The following is a 21,691-nucleotide window of genomic DNA, read 5'->3' as shown; positions in this document are numbered from 1 at the left end:
TGAGATCTGTTGCTTATTCGGTCCAAAAAAAAACCTGGCTTCCTAGAGAATATGCCGTGTTACTCAATGAAATGGCAAGATAGAGCCCTTACAAAAGACCTTGCTTTTGGAAACATAAGACTTGATTTCTAAGGATCCCTGTTCCGAATGTCAGCATCCACACCTAAATCTGGGACTAGTCCCTATCTTGGATACCCACGATATTTCACCCAATTTCACATGCCAATTAAATATCCTTCAGGTAAGTTGTTTAAAAAAATTTAAACCAAAGACCGAGGGCCCCATAGATTGGCTTACGAGCATCGGAAAGAGAAATATTTTATTGCTTTTAGAATCAGGTCTTTGCCAACAGAAATCCTCCTTATGGGAAAACGGACGATCATTCCAGCTCTGCAGGCCCTCCTCTTGAATTCTTCACACCAAGTCAACGCCCTCAGATAGACAGCTGTGAATGTGGCCCTGAACAGCCAAGAGGATTTGGAGTTTCAACAGCTGCTGGGCAATGGTGTTTAGATGCAATTTCAAAAATGTTATTAGTGCCTTTAAGAGGAGCAGAACCATTTGCTAACCCCCAATGACATGGTGACAGATACTTCAACAGCCATTTCTAATGGAAACAAAAAAAAATCCCCTTAATGAACATCTTGAGGCTTTGGCCAGCCAAGCACTTTCTTTGTCCTGTGGCAGGCAATGTGATGGCATTCTCTTCCATTTGGCAGCTCCAAAGCACCCAAGGATTCTCCCATCGGCTCCCTAAAGCTGCCCGGCCTCATTAAGAGAGGCGCCCCCTTTCCTAATCCTCCCAGTTCCCATTGTCCTCTCTCCCCAAAGTATCTTGTATTTAACTTGCACATATTCCCTATATACTCCTTTATGTAAAGCAGTCTCCCAGGATAGAACATAAGGACCTTGAGGTCAGGAACTGTCATTTTTGTCTTTGTATGTCTAGCTCAGTCTCCAGTAGATTTAATAAATGTTCACTGATTGATTGTGAACCCGAGGCCCAAGGAGACAAAAGCATTGGCCCTGTGCACAGAGAACATCCCTGACATCAGAAAGAAAATAATTGGGGAGTTTTAGCTCCCGCTCCATGGCCCTAGCTAGCCTAGCGCTCCCACCCAGGTAATCCTGAAGGCCCCCCTGGATCACCAAGTAGTCACGACAGCCCCCACTTCAGCCCAAGCCCTCCTCTTAAAGGGAGAAGCAACACGATGGAGTAAATTAGCAGCACACCAGAAGTCGGGAAACGTGGGTTTGGCCTCTGCCACTCACTAGCTGGGTGGCCTTGGATAAAACATTTCACTTCCCTCAGGTTCCTTATCTAGAGAACGAGGATTAGAATGTTTGCTTGCTCTGCTTACCTCACTCGGGGTTTTGCAAGCTTTCAAGGGAAACGTGAGCTGCTAATGTAAAGCAATATTAATAACCCCATTTTAGAGATAAGAAGCTGGGGTACACAAAAATAAAACATCTCCTGTAAAGATTAGGCTAGCAGAGGCAGTAGAACCCAGGTATCCTAGCTCCTAGTCGAATGCACACTGATTTGCTAAGATTGTCTTCAATTCATTTCAGTAGAAGGGTTTTTCTTTTATTGTCCTAAGTCAATGGATCCCTCCGTATTGGGAGGGGGGACACAATCCAAGGAGCTATGGCTGTCAATAGAGAACACCCTGGGATTAGTTGTGAATTCCACATCTACTGGACACACACAGAGAGCTCACCTAGGCTGTCAAAACAGAGAAAATTAGTTCCCCAAATAGGAGACAGCCTCAGAATGGTGGGAAATCCAAGATCGTGGAGTTCTCAGGTTAGCATTCTTTTCATAATGAGGGATGGAGGGGAGACAGATACAAGGAAGGGGGGGTAAAGGAGAGAGAGAGGGAGGGGGAGAGGGGGGGACGAGAGAGAGAGAGAGAGAGAGAGAGAGAGAGAGAGGGAGAGAGAGAGAGAGAGAGACAGAGAGAGAGATTGGAAGTAGAAATGCTTCTAGTAGATTTTCATTTCTTGAAAATAGCATGTAACCCCGACTTTCAAAAAAGAGTCATCTTTGATAAAGGAAAAATGATAGAAACCTTCTTCCCCCTACTAGATGGCAGTAGTGTCACCCTTTGTAAAAATGAAAAAAAAAAAAAAAAACTACAGAGAAATTCCATTCCATTCTATTCCAAACACATTTTTTGCCTCTATTTGAGTGAGAGAAGCTGTTCTCCCCATAGACGAAAACCCTTGCTTGAAAGGTCCTGACTGTTAAAACTAATCGCAACAAAGGCTCCTATAGTCTGATTTCTTCAGAGGTCAATTAAGTAAATAATCCGTAGGGCATTAATAATGGTGTGTCCAAGGACCAACCGCATATTCCCCTGGCCCACCCATTCAGAAGGCTTTTTAAACAGAAATACATTGTAGAACTTCTCAGGAACTGGACTATAATAAGGACCTAGGCCCCCTGCCATCCAGGGGGCAATGGCTGGGAATGCTATGTCTGCCCTGAAGATCTCGTCTGGAAATTGCCATGCAGGAACATAGAGAAAAGGCTAGCACTAGCTTGTCTGCCAAGGCGGCAGTGTAAGTGGTGAGCTTTATCATCCCCACATCCTCCGAGAGCCCACAGGGCCAAAAGATTGGGGGAAACCCGGAATAAGGGCCCCAGGTCTGTGCAGGCAGTTCCCTGAGCCTTCAAGCCCAAGCCCCTTAGCCCATTCCAGCACATTTGAAGCTGTAGAAGCCACAAAATGAAAGACGCAGGATTCTAGCTCTGGAAAAAAAAAGTGTTATGGGCAGGCTTAAGCCTGGGGGAGGCTGAAACTTGTCCCCGAGAAGTCCATCTAGGTGACCTCTCGCTGGCTTTCCAGAAACAGTCTGGCCACTGAGTTCTGACAGCAAGATTGGGTTCCGATAGGACAGAAGATCCATCACTCACTGTGGAGTTCAGAGAACCATCTGCCAGACATTATAACATCATGGAAGATGGAGAAGTCATACACTTGGGGTGGGGGGGAGAGGAGAAGACTGGTATAATAGTCAATGGTGAAGACCTAGCTCCGTCTCCCCTGGCTTGGGTTGGGGAGGATGTGAGGGCAGAGGTCCCCAAAGCCGGGGCATCTGGGCTACACAACTGGAGCCATCAATGGCTGGGGTCAGCTGCTTTTTTATTTGCAAAACCCCTTAGCGCTGGTTCCATCAGATCCGTCCACAGCCTCCCCAACCTGCCAAGATGAGCTGAAGAACGACCCCCCCTCACCACTTACAACCGAGCAATAAAAAGGGGGGAAGGGGGAGAACCTTTGTTCCCATAGCGTACAACTTTACTCTACAACCCTGTGGCAGAGCCTGCATTTCAATCCCTCCTGGAGGCTGGTGGGCTGTGTTACCTCGATATTGCCCGGATATCAGAGAGCCTCCAAGGCTCACCGCGGGCAGAAAGAAGCCCCCCACCCTCCCCCCACCCCCACCCCCGCAGCCAGCTGATGCCCGCAGGTGACACCTGGCTATCTTAGCACATTAATACAGGGAAGTAATTTGGGGCTTGCAGAGGAAGCCCCGCCGGGGCCCTCCGGGGCCCAGCCTGGAGCACCCCCTTTCCCCCCCAACCAGCAGAAGTGCTTTGCTACAAATAACTAGAGCCGAAGCAAGCTGGGAAGTGAGAGCTATTTGTAGGGCTGTCCAGAAACACCTGCAGAGAAAAATCAAATTGTGTCTGGAGAGCTGGAGAGCCGTCTTAGCGATGCTCTCCGGAGCATGTGGGGGGTCGGGAGGGAAGAGGGGGGAAGGTGTCAGGCTTCAGGAAAGGGATTTAGACAGCAATCGCTCCGAGTCCTGTCCCCCTCCCTCTCTAGCCTAAACAGCTGTCCAGCTACCCCCCACATACACACACCCCAGGACCAGTCCCCACCACCATCCCCGTTCCGAAGGGCCCCGAATGGTCTTTTCTCGCCTTGGACTGGGTACCCCCTTCCCATCAAGTTTCTGCAGAGGAAAAAGGGGGGGACGGAAGGGGGGAGAAGCGCGCAGACGGCGGACAATTACTGCAGCTGTATGAAGGCAATTTCCTCGCCCGCGGTGGCGGTTTGCGGTCACTCTCGGTGGGAATTGTTTTTGCATGCTTCCCTCGATCAAAGGGGATGCCCCCCCATCCTCCCCCCCCCCGAAAAAGCAAAGGACCATCCCCCCACCCCTTCACAGCTAGGACTAGGGAGGGAGGGGAGGAGGGACAATGCGTTCCCGGTAGCCCCGGGAAAGGCGCCGGGAGTCGCGCTGGCCGCCTCCACACCCACACCCCCACCCCGGGCCAAAAGTTGCGAGCTCGGGCCCGGCAGTAGCGGCGGCGGGCCGCGCGAGCGGACCTGCCCGGCTCACCTGGTCGGTCGCAGCTTGACTTCTTTCTTGCTGTCCACGATGGAGGGCACGCAGTTGGTGAGCTCGGTCCAGTCGGCGTGCAAGCCGCAGCTCCAGCCGGTGGAGAAGCGGGAGAAGAGCCAGGTCTCGCGTTTGCCGGGTCGGTGACAAGTGCATTTCTTCTGGCCGGCTTTGCACTCGCACGGCTGCTCCAGCTGAATGTTGCGCACCAGATGGCGGCCGAAAGTGGTGCCCCCGGTCTTCTGGATGTGCAGGAAGACGATGAGGTCGTCCCCCTTGATGTTGAAGTCGACCTTCCGCAGGAGTTCGGCGTCGGTGAAATTGAGGCGGGCCACGAAGCGGGGAGGACTCTCGTCCTCGGTGCGGTACGGGTCGGCACGGGACGAGTGGAACGCCTGCAGGCGGAGGAGCTGGCATTCGGTGCCGGGGCAGACGTACTGCAGAACGATCACGGCGAACAGGAACAGCATCACCAGGGCCAGGAGCAGCTTGTTGGATTTGTCATCCATGGTCCGCCCGGAGGGCGGCGCGGGACGGGAGGGCAGGCGCCCGGGCAGGGAGAAGGGTGCGAGCGGCTGCGGGGCGCTCTTACTGGCTGGGCGCGCGGAATACTTGGCGGGGGCCGGCAGCCGCGTCCATGAAACGTGTGAGCTTGCGGGCTGGCGCGCGGGAGTGGGACCCAGAGCCGGGGCAGGCGCCGGGGTGCGCGCGGGTGCAGCCTTCGCCCCTGTCGCTGCCCCTGCCGCTACCGCGGCCGAGCTTGCTTCCTTCCTTCCCGGCAGGCTCAGCGCTGCAGCGCTCTCCTGCTCGTCCTGCTCCTCGCCCTCCCTCTCTCCTCTTCTCTCCTCTCCTCTGCTCTGCTCTCCTCTGCTCTCCCTCTCTCCTCTCCCTCACTCCGCCACAACACTGGGAACCACTCGGAGAGAGCCCGAGCCCGCCCCACTTTCTCCCGTCTGCCGGCCCGCCTCCCTCACGTCGGCCCGAGCTCCTCCCCTGCTCACTTAGCTCCTGCCTGCACTTCGCCTCCCGGCCTCCTCCCAGGCTCCGCCCCCTGCATCCCTGGGCTACACTTCGCGGGCGGCCGAGCTCCTCCCCCTCCTCCGGCTCCCTCCGCAGGCCTCTCCGCCCCGCCCCAGACCCGCCCTCCGCGCACACCTAGCTCCCGGGGCGTGCCGGTCCCACCTTGGGCGTGGAGGGAGGAGGCGGCTTGGGATGGGCTGGAGCATTTACCCCCTCACGCACCGCCCCCCCCCCAAAAAAATCCCCCAAACCCCTCGGCTCCCTTTCTAGGGTCCGAACTGAGTCCCGTGGCTTTGGCACCCGTCTATCTTAGAAGAATTCCTGGTTCCCTACTTTAGCCCCCCACCCCACCTTGAAATTGGGATGGAGGGACTCTCGGGACTCTCTCGGGAACCTGTCTTCCTCGGTAGGGGGTGTATTAGGGATGGTTCAGTGGTTCGGCAAATTGAAGTCGGAGCTGCTGGAACCAGGTTGGTTTCGAGACGTGAGGTGGGGATGGGGTGGGAGTGGGGCTGCGCCGTGGCGGTAGCTGGGAGGCGGGATACCTTCCCACTCTCAGAGACCTTGGGCAAGTCTCCTTATCAGCTTGGGGTGTCTCCATTACCCCCTCTGTCCAATAAGGAGGATGACCTGCGTGAATTCCGAGGTGCCGGCCAGCGCTGGCCATTCGGAGAAGGGGCGGGGGGGGGGGCGGTGGTCTCACCTTCTTTCTCTTCCCCACCTCCTTTATTGTGAGCCCGGGCTCTCGGGACTTTAACCAAGATGTCAAATGGGGGGGGGAGGGGAAGGGAGAGGATCAGATGCTATCTAGTCCAAATCCTTCCTTTTACAGAGGAGGAAACTGAGGTCAGGGACGTCGATAGGTTACTGGCCCAAGGTCACACAGGTAGTAAGCGGTGGAGGTGGGACAGAGATGACGGGAAAGGAGCTAATAGCGTGCTTGTCGTCGGTAGCGTCTGTTCCTCAATTGAACAGGTCGAACAGCCGGGACCCCGAGTCATATCTGTATTTGATGCCTCCGAATCCAAAGCCGTGGACTGCCCAGGACGATTCCGCTTACCCTCGGGGCACTTAGAGTCAAACGGAAGGGATGGGATGAGTCAACAAATAACTGTTAATAGAGAGGTGCCCCGAGTGCAAAAAAAAAAAAAAAAAAAAAAGGGCGGGGGGGAGGAGAAAGCGGCTCACTTACGGCTGAAAAGGGGGGCGCCTCAGGGCAGGCTCCTTTGAAGAGGTAGCCTAAAACGGTTGGAAACGAGGGAGGAGTCTAGCCAAGAATTGGAGGAGGATGGGAAAAAGCAAGTCGTGAACCTGGAGATGGTGAGGAGTCCAATTTAGCCTGCACGTGGTGTGAGGAGGAAAAGAATTCGATAACGCTGGGAAGGTGGGGTGGGAAAGAACGCCGGGGCTGGGGAGCTGCTGAAAGACTTTGAGAGCAGGCTTTTAGGGACGCCCTAAGGAGATCACCCAGGAAGCATGGAAAATGACCTGCTGGTGGGAGAGGCCGGAGGCTGGGAGGCCAGTTAAGCCGGCTGTTGAAATAGCAGAGAATTAGGGATTAAAGCCTTCTTGAAACCACTGTTGACAATGGGAAGATGGGAGAAGACAAATGCTAGAGAGATTCTGGGGGGGGGGGGGAATGGCTGCTATGTGGGTGATCTATTAGCTTAGACACAACCCTAATTAGTTTTGCTGTATGCTGGAGACATCTGAAATCCGAAAACCGAAGTCCCGGTCCCAATCCAGCCCCTTCCGTGAGTCGGTGTGGGTGGGAGACGGAAGGCAATGTTGCTGCCATCACCCTAGCCGTTCTAGAAGAGAATGTGGACCATGTACCAAGAGCCAAAGGTGTTGTGCAGTGCTAGACCTAGCTCCATGGCCCTGGATTCCGGTCCTGACTCGGTTGCTAGTGAACTGCATGACCTTGAACTTCCCTTCTGAGTCCGTTTTCCCTTCTAGAAATTGGGTACCATCATACTCGCCTCCCTCTCCCGTAGGTTGGTTCAGAGAAATGCATTTCATCGTAAACTCCCTGGGCCTCAGTTTCCTTCTCCGGATAAAGAAGGGATTGGACTGTGGCCTCAGGGGTACCTTGCCACTCTAGAGCTATGATTCTGGAAAGCAGAGAAATGGGGACTGTGGTTCTCAGATGCCCCCCCCCATCTGAAAGAATCAACCCCTCCCCCCAATTCAGCACCGATTCCGAGTTTACTCTTGGAAAGGGGAGTAGGCGGAGGGGGGAAGGGAGGGAAAGGATGCCTGAAGAAAACGTCAGAATTGCTTACGCTGTCATTGTTCTCTTCCCCCACCCCCACCCCCTTCAGCTAGCTCTGGGTGATCTGGGTGATGAGAATACCTGAAATGTAGCTAATATTGCTCAAACCACTTCATTTGCGACCACTTTGGATTCCCTCGCATACTAGACGCTAATATCTTAGAGACTAATAACCTCTCACATTTCTATAAACAATTTACAAAGCCCTTTCAGTCCATTATCTCCTACAAGCCTGGGAGGTAAGTACTGCTTCAGGCAAGCTCCTCCTCGCCCCCCCCCTCACTGGGCCTCAGTTTCTTACTCTTCGAAAAGAGGGGGTTGGACAGCTCCCGGTCTCCCAGGGTCCTTCCAGCTCGAACATGCTTGTGATGGTCCTATTACCAGCCCCACTTTTCTGAAATTCAAAGAGATTAAGCAATTTGCTAATAATCACTCTGGAATAAGTGGCTGAGCCGGAGCTCACATCCCGGGTCCTCGGAAGGCAAAGCTGCCATTTGTAAGGCTCTCCTGCTGCCTCGAGATCACCTCCCCACCCACACACCTACACTACACCCCAAGCCTCCGCTTGAGATAGAAACTTTCAGCATTTTCCTCTCGAGAACCTTTTATCGGAGATACTAATAAGTAAAAGCTGGAATATTCCAGCTGCAAGGGAGCTTGGAAGCCATGGGCTCCTTTTCTAAAGGAGGGGAGCGCAGCCCGAGGAAGGAAATGGACAGATCCTAGGTCACACGGAGTGGGCATCCAGCTCTGGACCGGAAACCCGGTCTCTTGCTTCCCCATCTAGTGCTGCTTTCTCTCCATCCACGCAGTCTCTTTCAAAGATTGGGATGAGCCATAAATCATTGCTATAAATACTGCCCAAACAGCCCTTTTCTCCGGGAGAGCTAGTTATATTGCAATTAAGCGGGGGGGAAAGGGACCCTTTCTGAAAATTTCCCTCGGGAACCCCGGAATTCAAACACACCACTGCCACAACTGATTAATTGGGCTGTGAATTGGCTGGATATTATTTCATTGATTTTTCCCAGCCTCCCCGGTGAGAAGTGAGAGAAGCTAGTGCTATCTCAGAAGTTCCACGCCACTGTCAATAGTGACTCGGACGTGGACCCTTTCCTCCCGACTTCTGACCAACAACACCTCGGTGGATGGGTATGGAAATGGCAAGCGTGTGAACAGAGATCCTGCCCTAGTCAGGTGACCCTCTAGATAAGAACCTCAGGTTCCGGCAGAATGTCCCCGAGCAGCATGTTGCAGCCCACTCTAGGAGCTACTCCCTTGTTCCAGACTCGTTCCTCTCAGTTCCTCTGATTCTGTTTTCCTCACCTGAGGATGTCTCCTTAGCCAATCAAAGCCTTCATACAGGTACTTTCCAGGAAGATGGTAGACTCCAAGGTCTAACCCTTCTTTTTAATTCCTACAATCCAGCCTACCCTAGGAGGTCCTTTCTCTCTATCCTCTAAGGTCCGGGTTCTGAAGCAATCTCCTCTATCTGTCCGCTACCACCTGTAGTCTGTTCTCGGAATCATCTCTATCCTCTGGAGTCCATTCTCTGAAGTCAACCTCCACATGCCATTCTCTGAGTCCATCTCGTTTTAGCCTCTAAAATAGCTCAACTCCATCTTTTGAGGGAATGGATGGATGGATGGATGGATGGATGGGTAGGTAGGTGGGTGAGTGGATGGATGGATGGATGAGTAGGTAGGTGGGTGAGTGGGTGGATGGATGGATGAGTAGGTAGGTGGGTGAGTGGATGGATGGATGGATGGATGAGTAGGTAGGTGGGTGAGTGGATGGATGGATGGATGAGTAGGTAGGTGGGTGAGTGGATAGATGTTTGGGCGGGTGGGTGAATCCATCAAATGGATGGATGGAAAAGTCTTAAATTATTACTATGTGCGATCAATGCACTAAATATTCAGAATATAAACATGAAAAACAAGATAGTCCTGACCTAAAGGATCTTAAGCTCTAATGGTGGGGTGGGGGTGGGGATACATATAGAGAACTGTGACCTGGGAAGGGTGTTTTGGTTGCAGTGATTAGTCAAACAATAGGGCAGTCTATAGACACACCAGGTAATGTTGATCTGGGTACAATTTCAAGAGCTTGGACTGAAAGGAGGGAGAGGAGTTATTCCTTTCCATCATCTGAGACTTTCCTTCTGGAATCATGTTCCTTCTTCCTCTAGGGTCTGCCCTCTGGGGTCATCTCTTTGCTCCCTTCTATGACTTCATTTCCTCACTCCATCCTCTGGGATCATCTTCTCCATCTAGCTAGGTTAGATACCCTGTCACCCCAAACCTATTGGGAATACGAGGAAAGAACTTCCCTAGATACAGTCTCAGGAGCCAACAAATTTGACCCGACTCCTCCAATGACACATGGAACGCTGTTCACTTTGCCTCTGAAGCCTCAGAAATCTGGTCCCTTTCTCTTCCTCTGCCCGAGTCCTTCCATTTTGCTCCCGTGTAACGATTGAGCCGGCCAGTGATGTCACACATCCACTGCCAGTGCACTCGGAACAGAACAAAAGAGGGAATTTCAGAGTGATGACTGGGATGTCTTCTAGTTTCCCCCCATTTTAGAAATGGTCTTCTCACAATCCTAATGATAGGGGAGAGGCAGTGCTGACATGGAAGGAGGAGCAAGATAATTCCTGATGGGCCACACTTTGCTTTGGTGACAGGACCATTAGCTGGAGAAGTTGCCTCTGCTGCTAACAGTTAACATTTCTATAGCACTTTACAATTCCCAATCACTTTCTATCCATTATCTCACTGGATCCTCACAATAGCCCCAGGAGAAAGGTAGTGAAAGTATGATTGGCTCCATTTTACAAAGGAAGAAACTGAAACTCAAAGGTGAAAAACGGCTCATCCTAGATCTTAGTGAGGGGCTGATGCTAACAAGGGGCACCGGGTTCCACCACGCTTGTGACCCCGTCCAGGGCCCTTGCCCCCACTGCGTTCTTCCCCTATCCTCCGCCCAGTCCCAAGTCGATCTGTTCAAGACAATGCAGAACAGCCAGTTGCCTCCATCCTCTGATTCGAGGCAGTGCCCCTTGCTCCCTCCCGCTAAAAAAGAAAATCAACCCTGTTCCTGATTTTTCACCATTATCACCCCCTGGTGAGAGAGACTAAAGGAAGTATCCCTTACTTCCAGGAAGGAAGAGAGATACTAAAAAGAAGCCTACAATCCCGGCACCTGATTACAAGGCAAATGGTTCTCCTGGGAGCTGATGAGCTTAGTTACCAAAGAAAAACTCCTATCAGTGATTTTGAAGAAATGGAGGGCAGAGAGAATATAAGGGAGAGAATCTGCTCAATTGCAGGTTCTTTGAGACAATTTGCATCGTCTCTGTGTTTCATAGCCCCAGATAGAGCTTGCCTTGTTTTTTATGTACCGATCAGGGAAGCTAAGGTCTTACCAGGCCCTTTTCTTTCCTTCAGCATGGTATGATTTTCATTATTTTTTCGAGAACCATCCTTCCAGAGAGATTATGGGTCCACAAAAAGTTGATGATACTGGGAACTTAAAGGTCACTGCTATCTGCATACTGCAGTCCCGGGAATGCATCATTTTTGCTATTGTTAGTGAGGCAGCAAAGAGCACAGGCCTGAGGGTCAAAAGACTGGGCTCTAGTCCCAGCTTTGCTGAGATCTTGCCGTATGACTTTGGCCAAGTCACTGTCACTCTTAGAGCCAGTCTCGTCGCCAGTAAAATGCAGGGACTTGGACGAAGGCCCTATCTGGTTCAGACTCTCTAGGAGAAATGAATACTTCTTTATATTGCCTCATTTGGGGCCGAGGTCCTAAAAGCCACTGACGCGTCACTAGTTCTTTGCTGAAGTGAAGCACCAGAGTGGAGCCCCGTATTTGGATTCCTCTATGTGAGCTGCAGTTTGGCATTTTCCCAGAATGTGCCATAAGAAGGTGACAGTGCCCCTTTTGCATCAGAACCAGTCAGAATGAGACATCTAGGGATGCAGGTAATTAAAGATATGGCCTCGTGGAAAGAGCTCTGGACTTGGAGTCCGGAACTCTGTCCCAGCACTTCTGATCTGTGTGTGAGGGATCGTATGTCCAAGACACTGGTACGGGGCACCTTAGGTCAGAGGCAAACCAACTTGTTCTGGGCAAAGTCAACTCAGGAAGATGAGAGGCAATATGGGCATTCTGGGATAGTGTGACAGACTTGAGTTAAATCCAACGTGAGACACTTTTTAGCCGTGTGCCCGGGAGGAAGTTGAAACTGAGCCTCAGTTTCCCTATTTGTAAAATTGGTATAATACTCATAGTACCTCTCTCACGGGGCTGTGGTAAAAATCTAATGAAATAAAATATTTTCCAGGCTTCACAAAGGTATATAAATGTGAGTTGTCAATAGCAGCAGCAACTCCCCTTTCTACTATGACCGGATCCTTAGTCTGTCTTAATATAGGTTCCCTTTTCCATAGTGCTTTAAAATTCATAAAGCCCTCTCCTCATGCCCAGAGGGCAGTACAAGTATTCCCTTGGTTTTACAAATGAGGAAACTGAGAGTCTATGAGATGAAATGGTAGTGCTGGAAGTTGAACAGAGGTCTTACATGATTCCAAGTCAATATGCTCCCCCCTTTTTTTTCTTTTTTAGAGGTCCACAGGGATAACTGGTCAAGGGTTACATAGCTACTAAGTGGCTGAGGTCCGATTTAAATTCACTGCACCACCTTGCTGCCCCAACACATCCTTTCTGCTGAACTATTTTGCCTCTCTAACCACAGAGAGGCACAGATAAATGGAATCTGGACCCGAGACTTCTGCCCATTGGGGAAACAGAAAGAAGAGATTACCCTCAAGTGAGTAGATGCCCAACGATTGCAGAATGGCTGAATGGGAAATGGCTGAATAATGGCCAAGTAAGTTATGGTCTATGAAAATAATGGAATATTATTGTTCTATGAGAAATGATGAGCAGGTAGAGTTCAGAAAGGCCTGGAAAGATTTATATGAACTGATGCAGAGCAAAACAAGCAGAACCAGGAATGTACTCAGTGACAAGATTGTTACAATGATCAACTATGAATGTCTTGGTTCTTCTCAGTGGTTCACTGAACCAAGGCAATCCCAATTAACCTTCAATGGAAAATGCTATTTATATCCAGTGAAAGAATGATGGAGTCTAAATGGAAATCAACATATACTATGTTCACTTTTTTTCCTTTTTCTGCTTTTTTTCTTTCATGCTTTTTTCCTTTTTGTTCTGATTTGTCTCTCCTGACATGATTCATAAGGAAATGTGTAAAAAAAATGAGGGTACGTGTATAACCAGAAAAAAATTAAATCATGTGGGGAGAAAAGAGATTATCTTCCTTTGCCTGGGACCTCAAGGGCAAACTCCTTGGGATCAACCTGATCCGCATAAATGAACAAAAAGAAAAAGCTTTGGATATGGAGATCCACCCAACTTTGTAAATACTTCTTTCGAGGAATCTGCCATGTATCAACAAAAGTACCTTTGACCTTCATAGTAGAGTCAAAGGTCTAGAGCAGGTTAGACCCAGTAGCCCTGACCCTGAGTTATAATTGTTCTGCAGAAGCCGCTCTATCAGAGAGATTCACCAACTAAAGCAGTTTTTCCTCCCTGCCCCATGGCTAGAACCCACCCAAGGGCTAGGACAAGAAGGCCCTTATGGTGAATGATGCTTTTGAAGTAAGCAACAGAGAAAAGCTATGACTGGGAGATCTCTTTTCAATGAAGGTTCAAAACTATAAGAGTCATATTTTCGAATGGATCTTTGAATCGCATTAATCTGGGTGTTCCCTCCGACACTGTATATTTCCAACTATCCGTGCTTGCCCAAATTCTATGAGTCTTCTACATGTCTACCAGAGAGAGCCACTGTCTGCCATATTCATCAGAAGGGGTCTCAAAGGAAGCTTTCCATGATTTTTCATGAAATTTAACAATCATCATAATAATATTTGAATGTTTAGAAGAATTGTACATGTTTAACCTATTTTGAATTATTTGCTGCCTTAGAAAGGGGAAGGGAAGGAGAAAGGGAGAAAAATTTGGAACACAAGGTTTGGCAAAGGTAAATGTTGAAAATAATTGTCTTTGCATGTATTTGGGAAAATAAAATACTATGAATAAAAAATAATAATAATTGATATTATTATTATAGCTCACATTTCCATCACATATTAAGCTTATTTTTAAATGTATTCTTTGCAAGTGGTGGATTTTATTAAATTGATTAGGATGGCAACAAAATAGATAAGAGGGATTGATTAGAGTACTCTAAATTTGGTAGCAATGCCCAGGGCCTGGTACCATGGATCAAAAGAAACCTAAGCACTTTCCTTTCAACTATCCTGTGAGTCAGGAAATATAATTACTTCTAGCCCCATTTCACAGATACAGAAACTGAGACTTAGAAGCCTGGCTAAAATTATATAGCTAAGGAGTATCAGAAGGAGGAACATGGGCTTGACATCATGCTTACAGCTTAGGGATGCAAAGATAGGACAGAAGAGTCCCTGCTTTAAGAAATTTACATTCTATTAGAGAAATGCAATTTGAGAACAACTTGGAGGTACCACTTCACACCTCTTAGGTTGGCTAAAATGACAGGAAAAGATAATCCTGAATGTTGGAGAGGATGTGGGAAAACTGGGACACTGATGCATTGTTGGTGGAGTTGTGAAATGATCCAACCATTCTGGAGAGTAATTTGAAACTATGCTCAAAGGGCTACTCAATTGTGCATACCCTTTGAGCCAGCAGTGTCCTGGATCTATGTCCCAAAGAGATCATAAAAGAGGGAAAAGGGCCCACATGTGCAAAAATGTTTTGGGTTTTTTTTTTTTTTTTTGGTAATGTCAAGGAACTGGAAACTGAGTGGATGCCCATCAGTTGGAGAATGGCTGGATAAGTTATGGTATGTGAAGGTAATGGAATATCATTGTTCTGTAAGAAATGATGAGCAGGATGATTTCAAAAAAAACCTGGACAGACTTACATGAAGCGATGCTGAGTGAAGTGAGCAGAATTAGGAGAACATTATACACAGTAATAACAAAACTAGGTGATGATCCACTGTGATGGACTTGGCTCTTTTCAACAATGAAGTGAAGGCAATTCCAACAGACTTGGGATAGAGAGAGCCATCTGCATCCAGAGAAAGAACTATGAAGACTGAATATGGATCAAAGCATAGGATTTTCACCTTTTGTTGTTGTTGTTGGTTTTTTCTTTCTTTCTCTTGTTTTTTCCCCTTTTGATCTGATCTTTCTCACGCAGCACAACAAATATGGATGTATGTTTGTAAGAATTACACATGTTTAACCTATATCCTATTGCTTGTTGTCTTGGGGAAAGACAAAAATTTGAAACACAAGGTTTTGCAGGAGTAAATGTTGAAAACTATTTTTGCACGCATCTGGAAAAATAAAATACTATTAGAAAAAGAAATTTAATGGGGATACCACCATGTCCACATATAAATATATACCAAATTCATCCAAAGTAAATATGGAGAAGGTGAAGGTAGGAGATAGTATAAGGATCTGAGAAAGGTTGGGAAAGGCCTCATGTAGGTGATATTGCAACTTGAGTGGAATTAGGGCTTTTTATTCCTTTTTTTAAAATAGTATTTTATTTTCCCAAATACATGCAAAGATAGTTTTCAACATTTACCTTTGTAAAACCTTGTGTTTCAAATTTTTCTTTGTCTCCTCCAATGCAGGAATTATGGGTTTAAAGAGGTAATAGTAAAGAGGAAAGGATTCTAGGCATGAGGGCCATTCTATGCAAAGACACAAAGATAGAGATGGAACACTTTGTGTGAAGGACAACAAGCAGGCCAGTTTGACCGGAGCAGAGCACAGGAGGCAAAAACACTGTGGAAGAGTCTGAAAAGCTCATCTGGAGGCAGATTGTGAAGGACTTTAAATGCCAGACTAGCTTTATTTGAGCCTTGAAGCAAAGAGAGCTCAACCACTGGAGTTTCATGGGCAGAGTCCATTGAAGGACAGGTGTCACTCATTTTCATGAAGGGTTCTCATGCACTCTTCTCTCCATAACCTTGTGAAAACATTAGCATCCCCATTTTCCAGATGAGGAAACTGAGGCTCAGGGAAGGAAAGAATTTTGGCCACATTCATCTCTAGCAAGTGATTGGGCAAAGAGCCAAAGTGAGGTCCTCTGATTCTATATCCAGTGTTCATTCTAACTCTGTCAAGCACTTTGTGACTGCAAAGCTCTCTAGGACTGTCAACTCTAGTTATTAATATGTTTAAGGAAGCAGTGATGCTGTTCATATATGACATATCATGAAGCAAGTATGGTTTCTTCTCCTAGCCTGCACATCCTCCTCCACCCTGTCTTTCCACCTGTCTCTCATTTTCTGAAAACATTTACACTCTCAATAATAAGCAATTTTGTCACAAAGCATGCAAACCATTGAGTCAATTTGTTTCTGTTTCTGTCTGTCTCCCCAAAGTGAGCGAACTCTACTGCTTAATGAAAACACTGTGTTCTGAAATGCAAGCTTCCAAATTAGAGGCGTCTGATGGGTTATGGGCACCATTCTCAACACTAGTCTCAATTTGAACAGAGAAAAAGATTAAACCATTTCGACCCAAGGGTTATTTATTTTGCTTTGTGAAATCCCAAAGAGATGCACTGGTCTGAGAGAATTCCAAGACATGAATACTGTTAGCCAAATGCACGTACTAAATGAATAAATACTGTAAAGGAGGCATGCAAACAGAAATGGAGTTCCCAATGGGGCCATCATTTCTGAAGGCAATAAACAATTATCACTCTTTCACAGAGGAGGGATTTTCACCATTTTCCTCCCTTCTCAGTCACAATAGATTTAAGTGGTGGGGCCTGCCTCAAACTTCTCCCTTCCCCAATCATTTTCCATACAGCTGCCAAAATAATATTCTCAAGCCTAACCATGTCAGTCCCTATCCTACTCCAAAAGCCTCCATGGTTCCCTATTGCTTCTAGGATCGACCATCGAGGCCAATAGAGATCCTCTACAATCTGGCTCCAACTTAATTTTCCAAACATTCCCTTTCGCACCTTCTATATTCTAGACAACCAGTCTGCCAATTCTTCCCTAAACTCAATACTCCATTGCTTGGCTCCGTGAACTTGGAGTCAAAAACGCTTGAATTCAAATCCTGTTTTTAAAATTTTTTTTATTATAGCTTCTTATTTACAAGACATATCTATGGGTAATTTTTCAGCATTGACAATCGCAAAACCTTCTGTTCCAACTTTTCCCCTCCTTCCCCCCACCTCCTCCCCTAGATGGCAAGCAGTCCCATACATGTTAAATATGTTAAAGTATATGTTAAATACAATATATGTATACCTATTTATACAGTTATCTTGCTGCACAAGAAAAATTGGCAAATCCTGGTTTTTTTTGGCACCTATTAACTGTGTGACTATGGGAAAGTTCTTGTTTCCTCATTTACAAAAGGGGGGAATGGGAACTAGATAATGTCTAAAGTCCCTTCTGGCCCAAGATCTAAATAGATTATGTAGACTTGGAATACCTTTGGAAGGCTGTCTTTCATGTTTGCAATACACTCCTTTCTTCATGTCTCAGAACCTTTAGCTTTCTTCATGGTTTAGCTCAGGTACTAGCTCCTTGTGAAGCTTTGAGCTGAATCAAATCCTGCCATTTGTCAATGCTGTCTTACTCCTCAGATATCTTACATGAACTGTCTGTGATATCTGGGATTTAGCTCTAAAAGATCTGGGATCATAGATATTTCTGGTCTATAGTGAGGAAGCTGAGGTTAAGAGAACATAAGTTACTTGCCCAAGATCATAACAGATAGTAACCCATCAACACAGGCTGGATTTTGGGTGGCCTGTTCACCCACACTCCCTAATTCTGACTCCACTGCTCTTTCCATGACCCCATTTGGCATAGACCAGAACAAAAAGAGGCTATTTGTTGATTGATAAGGTTCTCAATATCAAAGATTGAAGGGTGGTTTACCTGTAGACATGTAAACTTAGGGTCACTCAAATTTCATTTTCAGGGAATTCAAGACTGATTTTCAAAGACAGGGTAAAGACTAACTTTATTTTTTTAAAATAATAGCTTTTTATTTTTCAGAATACATGCAAAGACAATTTTTCTCCCTCCCTCCCCTAATCAACAAGTAATCCCACAAAGGTCTAAACATATTTCCACATTTATCAAGCTGCACAAGAAAAACCAGATCAGAAAGAAAAAAAAAACAAGCAAGCAAAGAACAACAAAAAAGATGAAAATACTATGTTGTGAGTCACATTCAGTCCCCATAATCCTTACTCTGAATGCAATCTATTGGAACTGGCTCAAATAACTTCGTTGTTGAAAAGAGCCAAGTAGATCACATTTGATCACCACATAATCTGTTGTTGCGGTGTACAATGTTCTCTTGATTTTACTCACTTAGCATCAGTTCAGGTGAGTCTCTCTAGGCTAAAGACTAACTTTAACAAAGAAATGTGTAATGTGAATTCTAGTGCTTGAATCCAGCCTGTCTCCCACTCCCAACCCCCAACTTTCCCAGGCTGGGAATTATGGAGGAAGGATAGGCTTGTGAAAAGTTCAAAGAAAAACTGGTTGACACTGTGAGACAGATGAGTACAGAGAGAATCCAGGAGGTGTTAATCCCAACTGAAGGAGCAATGGAAAGAGCCTTTGAGAAGGTTCACAGTATCACGAACTTAAAACTAGAGGAAACCTTAGATGTCACCTAGTCCAAAGGTGTCAAACACAGTGCCAAGAGAGCCAGATTAAAATGTCAACGATTAATATTTAACAAAAGAAATAAAAGGACAATAAAACATAAATAATGTTAATATGTGGTTTTAAAAGTCAATAATATGTAGCCATCACTGTCCTTTTATAGGGTTTGGTGGCCACCTTTTTTTCTGTCAGAGTTTGACACTGCCACTAGAGCGGTCTCTCTAACCTTATTTTAAAAAAGAGGAAACTGAGGATCAGAGAAGTGATTAGGATCAGACAGGTATACTTGTATCCAGGACCATTAGATGTAAATCTAATACCTTTTCTGAATCCATTGCTCTTTTCATGGTCCCAGTTAACATAGGCCAGAGCAAGAAGAAGCTATTTGTTGCTTGATAAGGTCCTCAACATCAAAGTTTGGAGGGAGGTTTACCTGTAGACTTGTAAATATGAAATCACCAATATTTCAGTCTTTTCAGTGAAGACAAGGGAAGGCTTTTGTACTGCTCAGAACAAAAGCCCAGGTAAATCCCAGGAGGGCAATGGTCCAGTGGGTGAAGGAGCTGGCTAGTTTCTCGGGCAGCAGTTTTGAACTCAAGCTAAAGAGCTGGATTTAAGACTCAAATAGAAAAGGATCTTCAATCCTCTAGAGCACAAGAAGGGACTAAAATAAACAGCCATTTCTGGGACTTTTGAAAATAGTATTTAGCACCTGAGAAGCCATTTCGTCAGGGGCTTCTTAAACTTTTTTGGCTAGTCACTCCTTTTCACCTGAGAAATTGTTATGTGCCCCCAGGTATATAGATACACAAATCAGGTATATAAATCGAACATTAACTTATAATAAATCACAAAAAATGTATTTTAAAAGTTCTTTGATATACCTGTAATTTTACCATTCATTAAAGCTGAAAGCAAATTTGCATGTTAATAAGATTTACGTACTGGTTTACTTTTACATGAAGAATTAAATTTTGGTAGAATATGTGATACTGCAGAACTTAGGGTACTTAAAAACCTTCTACTGTTGCCAAATTTTTCAGGATGTTTACATTCAGTTAAGAGATCCCATATAGGGTAATGACCCATAGTTTAAGAACCTTTGATCTAGTCCAATCTCTTCATTCTGTACAACTCTTCTGGTATTTTAGCCTAGGTATTTTGCCATTATATCACAAGGAAAGAGGCATAAAGGTGGTGCATCCAGGGAGTCCCTGAAGGGAACCATACCATGACGAGCCAAGACTGGTAATATGACACCCTACTGCCATTTATCTCTGACCCACTGAATTTATCTCTCCAAATTCTCTCATAGAGTTGCAAAGATCACAAATGGCTCTAGATCACAAAGTCCATGAATATTTTATTCTCATCCAGTGATTTCCTTTATAATTCTGTTTTTCATTTTATGCATTTAAAAACATTTCTGAGAAGAGGGTCCCTCCATAGACTTCTCCAGAGTGCGAAAGGGTTCAGGACACACACAAGGATGTTCAAAAGCATTGGGCAAAGTACCATGAAAAGCAACCCAGAAAGTAGGTAGTAAAAGAGTTATTATTCCCATTTGCACAAGAGGGAAGTGATGTTTAGAGAGGGAAAGCAACCTATCTGTAATTCTCAGAACTCCCTAATGGGAAGATTCTTCATTCCCTGGAGTTCCCATGATTTTATTTTTGGTCTAGATGCTTGTCCACAGTAGGCACTTGGTTGGTTTTTGTCCTTCGTTCTGGAAGAAGGCCAAAATGACATGGCTATCTTGGGGTCAATGTACACTGTGTCCAGTCAAGTAGAAGTGCTCTAAAATGGTAGGGTTGGAAAAAGGAACCATGGTTCGAACACATAACCTTCTGAACTGGAGTCAGACACGCTGCCCATTGCACCACAAAGTTCTCCGGGAGAAGTGACTGTCAGGTACATACTTAATGAATAGGAGTCCACTTGCCAGGGACTATGGACCAAAATCATGTTGACATCATGGGCTTCCTTCAGAATTCTCTTGACCTCATCTTATCCGTTGAAAAAACGGTTGGCAGAAAGGTTCCTTGGGTCTCAGCAGACTGACCGACGGCTCAAGGACACAAAGAGGGGATCTCTTTGGACACTCTCTCCCCAGGGCCAGTAGAACCCTACAGTTTGGCATGGAACCCTGGAAACGCCCCCTTGCCTGCATTCCCACCTCTGAGGTGAGGCTTAAAGGGGCCTCTCTCCTTGACTTGATCTATCATACTCCTCTCTGTTTCTCTCTCTTTCAGTCTCTGTCTTAAGTCTCATTCTCTGTCTCTGTCTCCCTCAGTCTTTGTCTCTGTCTCTGTCTCTGTCTCTGTCTCATAGAATTATACAAATTTAGATCTACTCCGATGCCTTCCTCTTACAGAGAAACAGCCGCCCTGGTGACATCCCCCCTGCCCCTCCCCAGGCCTCTCCCCTTTGGATCCCTGTCCACGTCTGCCTTGAAGTGGATTCTCCAGTGGACTTCTTGTCTTCTTTTCCAATGTGAGTAGACTGGAAGAGCGGCGCTGCTCACTTGTTCCCGGGACCCAAGAGTCCATTCCCAGGAGCCCGGGGGCACAGGAGTCGCTGGGGGGGGGGCGCAGGTGCCGTGGGGTCTGTGAGGCGCCACAGACCCACTTGGCTGAGGGCTTGCCACCCACCTGAGTCTGATTAGGTCCAAGAAGGAGCCACAACGGGGGGCGCGGGGTGGGGAATGGCAGCACTAGGGAAAGCTCAGACAATGGGAACCACCATCTGTAATCTGGGAGGTTCTGTCACCTCTGGGAGATGGCAGGATAGCAGCCCCTCTTCTGGTTTCCGTAGAAGAAGGGGACTCCTCCGCCATTCCAGCTGAGATTGACTAGAGGCTGAGGCTCAGTGGCCCTCAGTGGGTCTCAGGTTAACTTTCTGCTGCTGACTCCATTATTCTCTTGGGACTGGGAGTCCCAAGACCTATGTCTTGCCACTGGACTCAGATGATCCTGGAGGAGAGACTGAGGCTGGTGATCTCGCCCAGCCCTGCCTCACTGAAGTCCAATTCCCAAACAAGTCAAGACCCTGCCCTCCTGGTGTCATCCGTCCTCTTGGAGAATAAGGACAAACAGCAATGGAACTGTGATGGAATTGAAGGAAGGAAGCACTATGTACCAGACACTGTGCTAAGTACTGGAATACAAATACAACCAAAAAAGTTGTCTCTGCCTTCAAAGAACTTACACTCTAATAAAGGAAGACAACACATAAGGAAGGGATGGCCAGGGAGAGGTCAAGGAAGCCAGTCAGAAGTCAAGGAAGCCA

The 21,691-nt window shown here is 46.9% G+C and overlaps 1 protein-coding gene across 2 annotated transcripts in view; it reads right to left on the bottom strand.

The window, feature by feature from the left end:
• Positions 1-5,581, bottom strand: part of HS6ST2 (heparan sulfate 6-O-sulfotransferase 2) — a 278,257-nt gene extending 272,676 nt beyond the window's left edge. For both annotated transcript variants that reach the window (XM_051968698.1, XM_051968699.1), the window contains exon 1: positions 4,357-5,581. In XM_051968698.1, the coding sequence (XP_051824658.1) occupies positions 4,357-4,865 (509 nt within the window). In that variant the 5' untranslated portion in view covers positions 4,866-5,581. The remainder of the gene's footprint in view (positions 1-4,356) is intronic.
• Between the last annotated feature and the right edge of the window lie 16,110 nt (positions 5,582-21,691).

This window comes from Antechinus flavipes, chromosome X (genome assembly GCF_016432865.1).
Source record: "Antechinus flavipes isolate AdamAnt ecotype Samford, QLD, Australia chromosome X, AdamAnt_v2, whole genome shotgun sequence".
In the NCBI taxonomy this organism is placed as follows: Eukaryota; Metazoa; Chordata; class Mammalia; order Dasyuromorphia; family Dasyuridae; genus Antechinus; species Antechinus flavipes.
The sequence above is the reverse complement of the archived record's forward strand: the minus strand, read 5'-3'. Positions and strand labels throughout refer to the sequence as shown.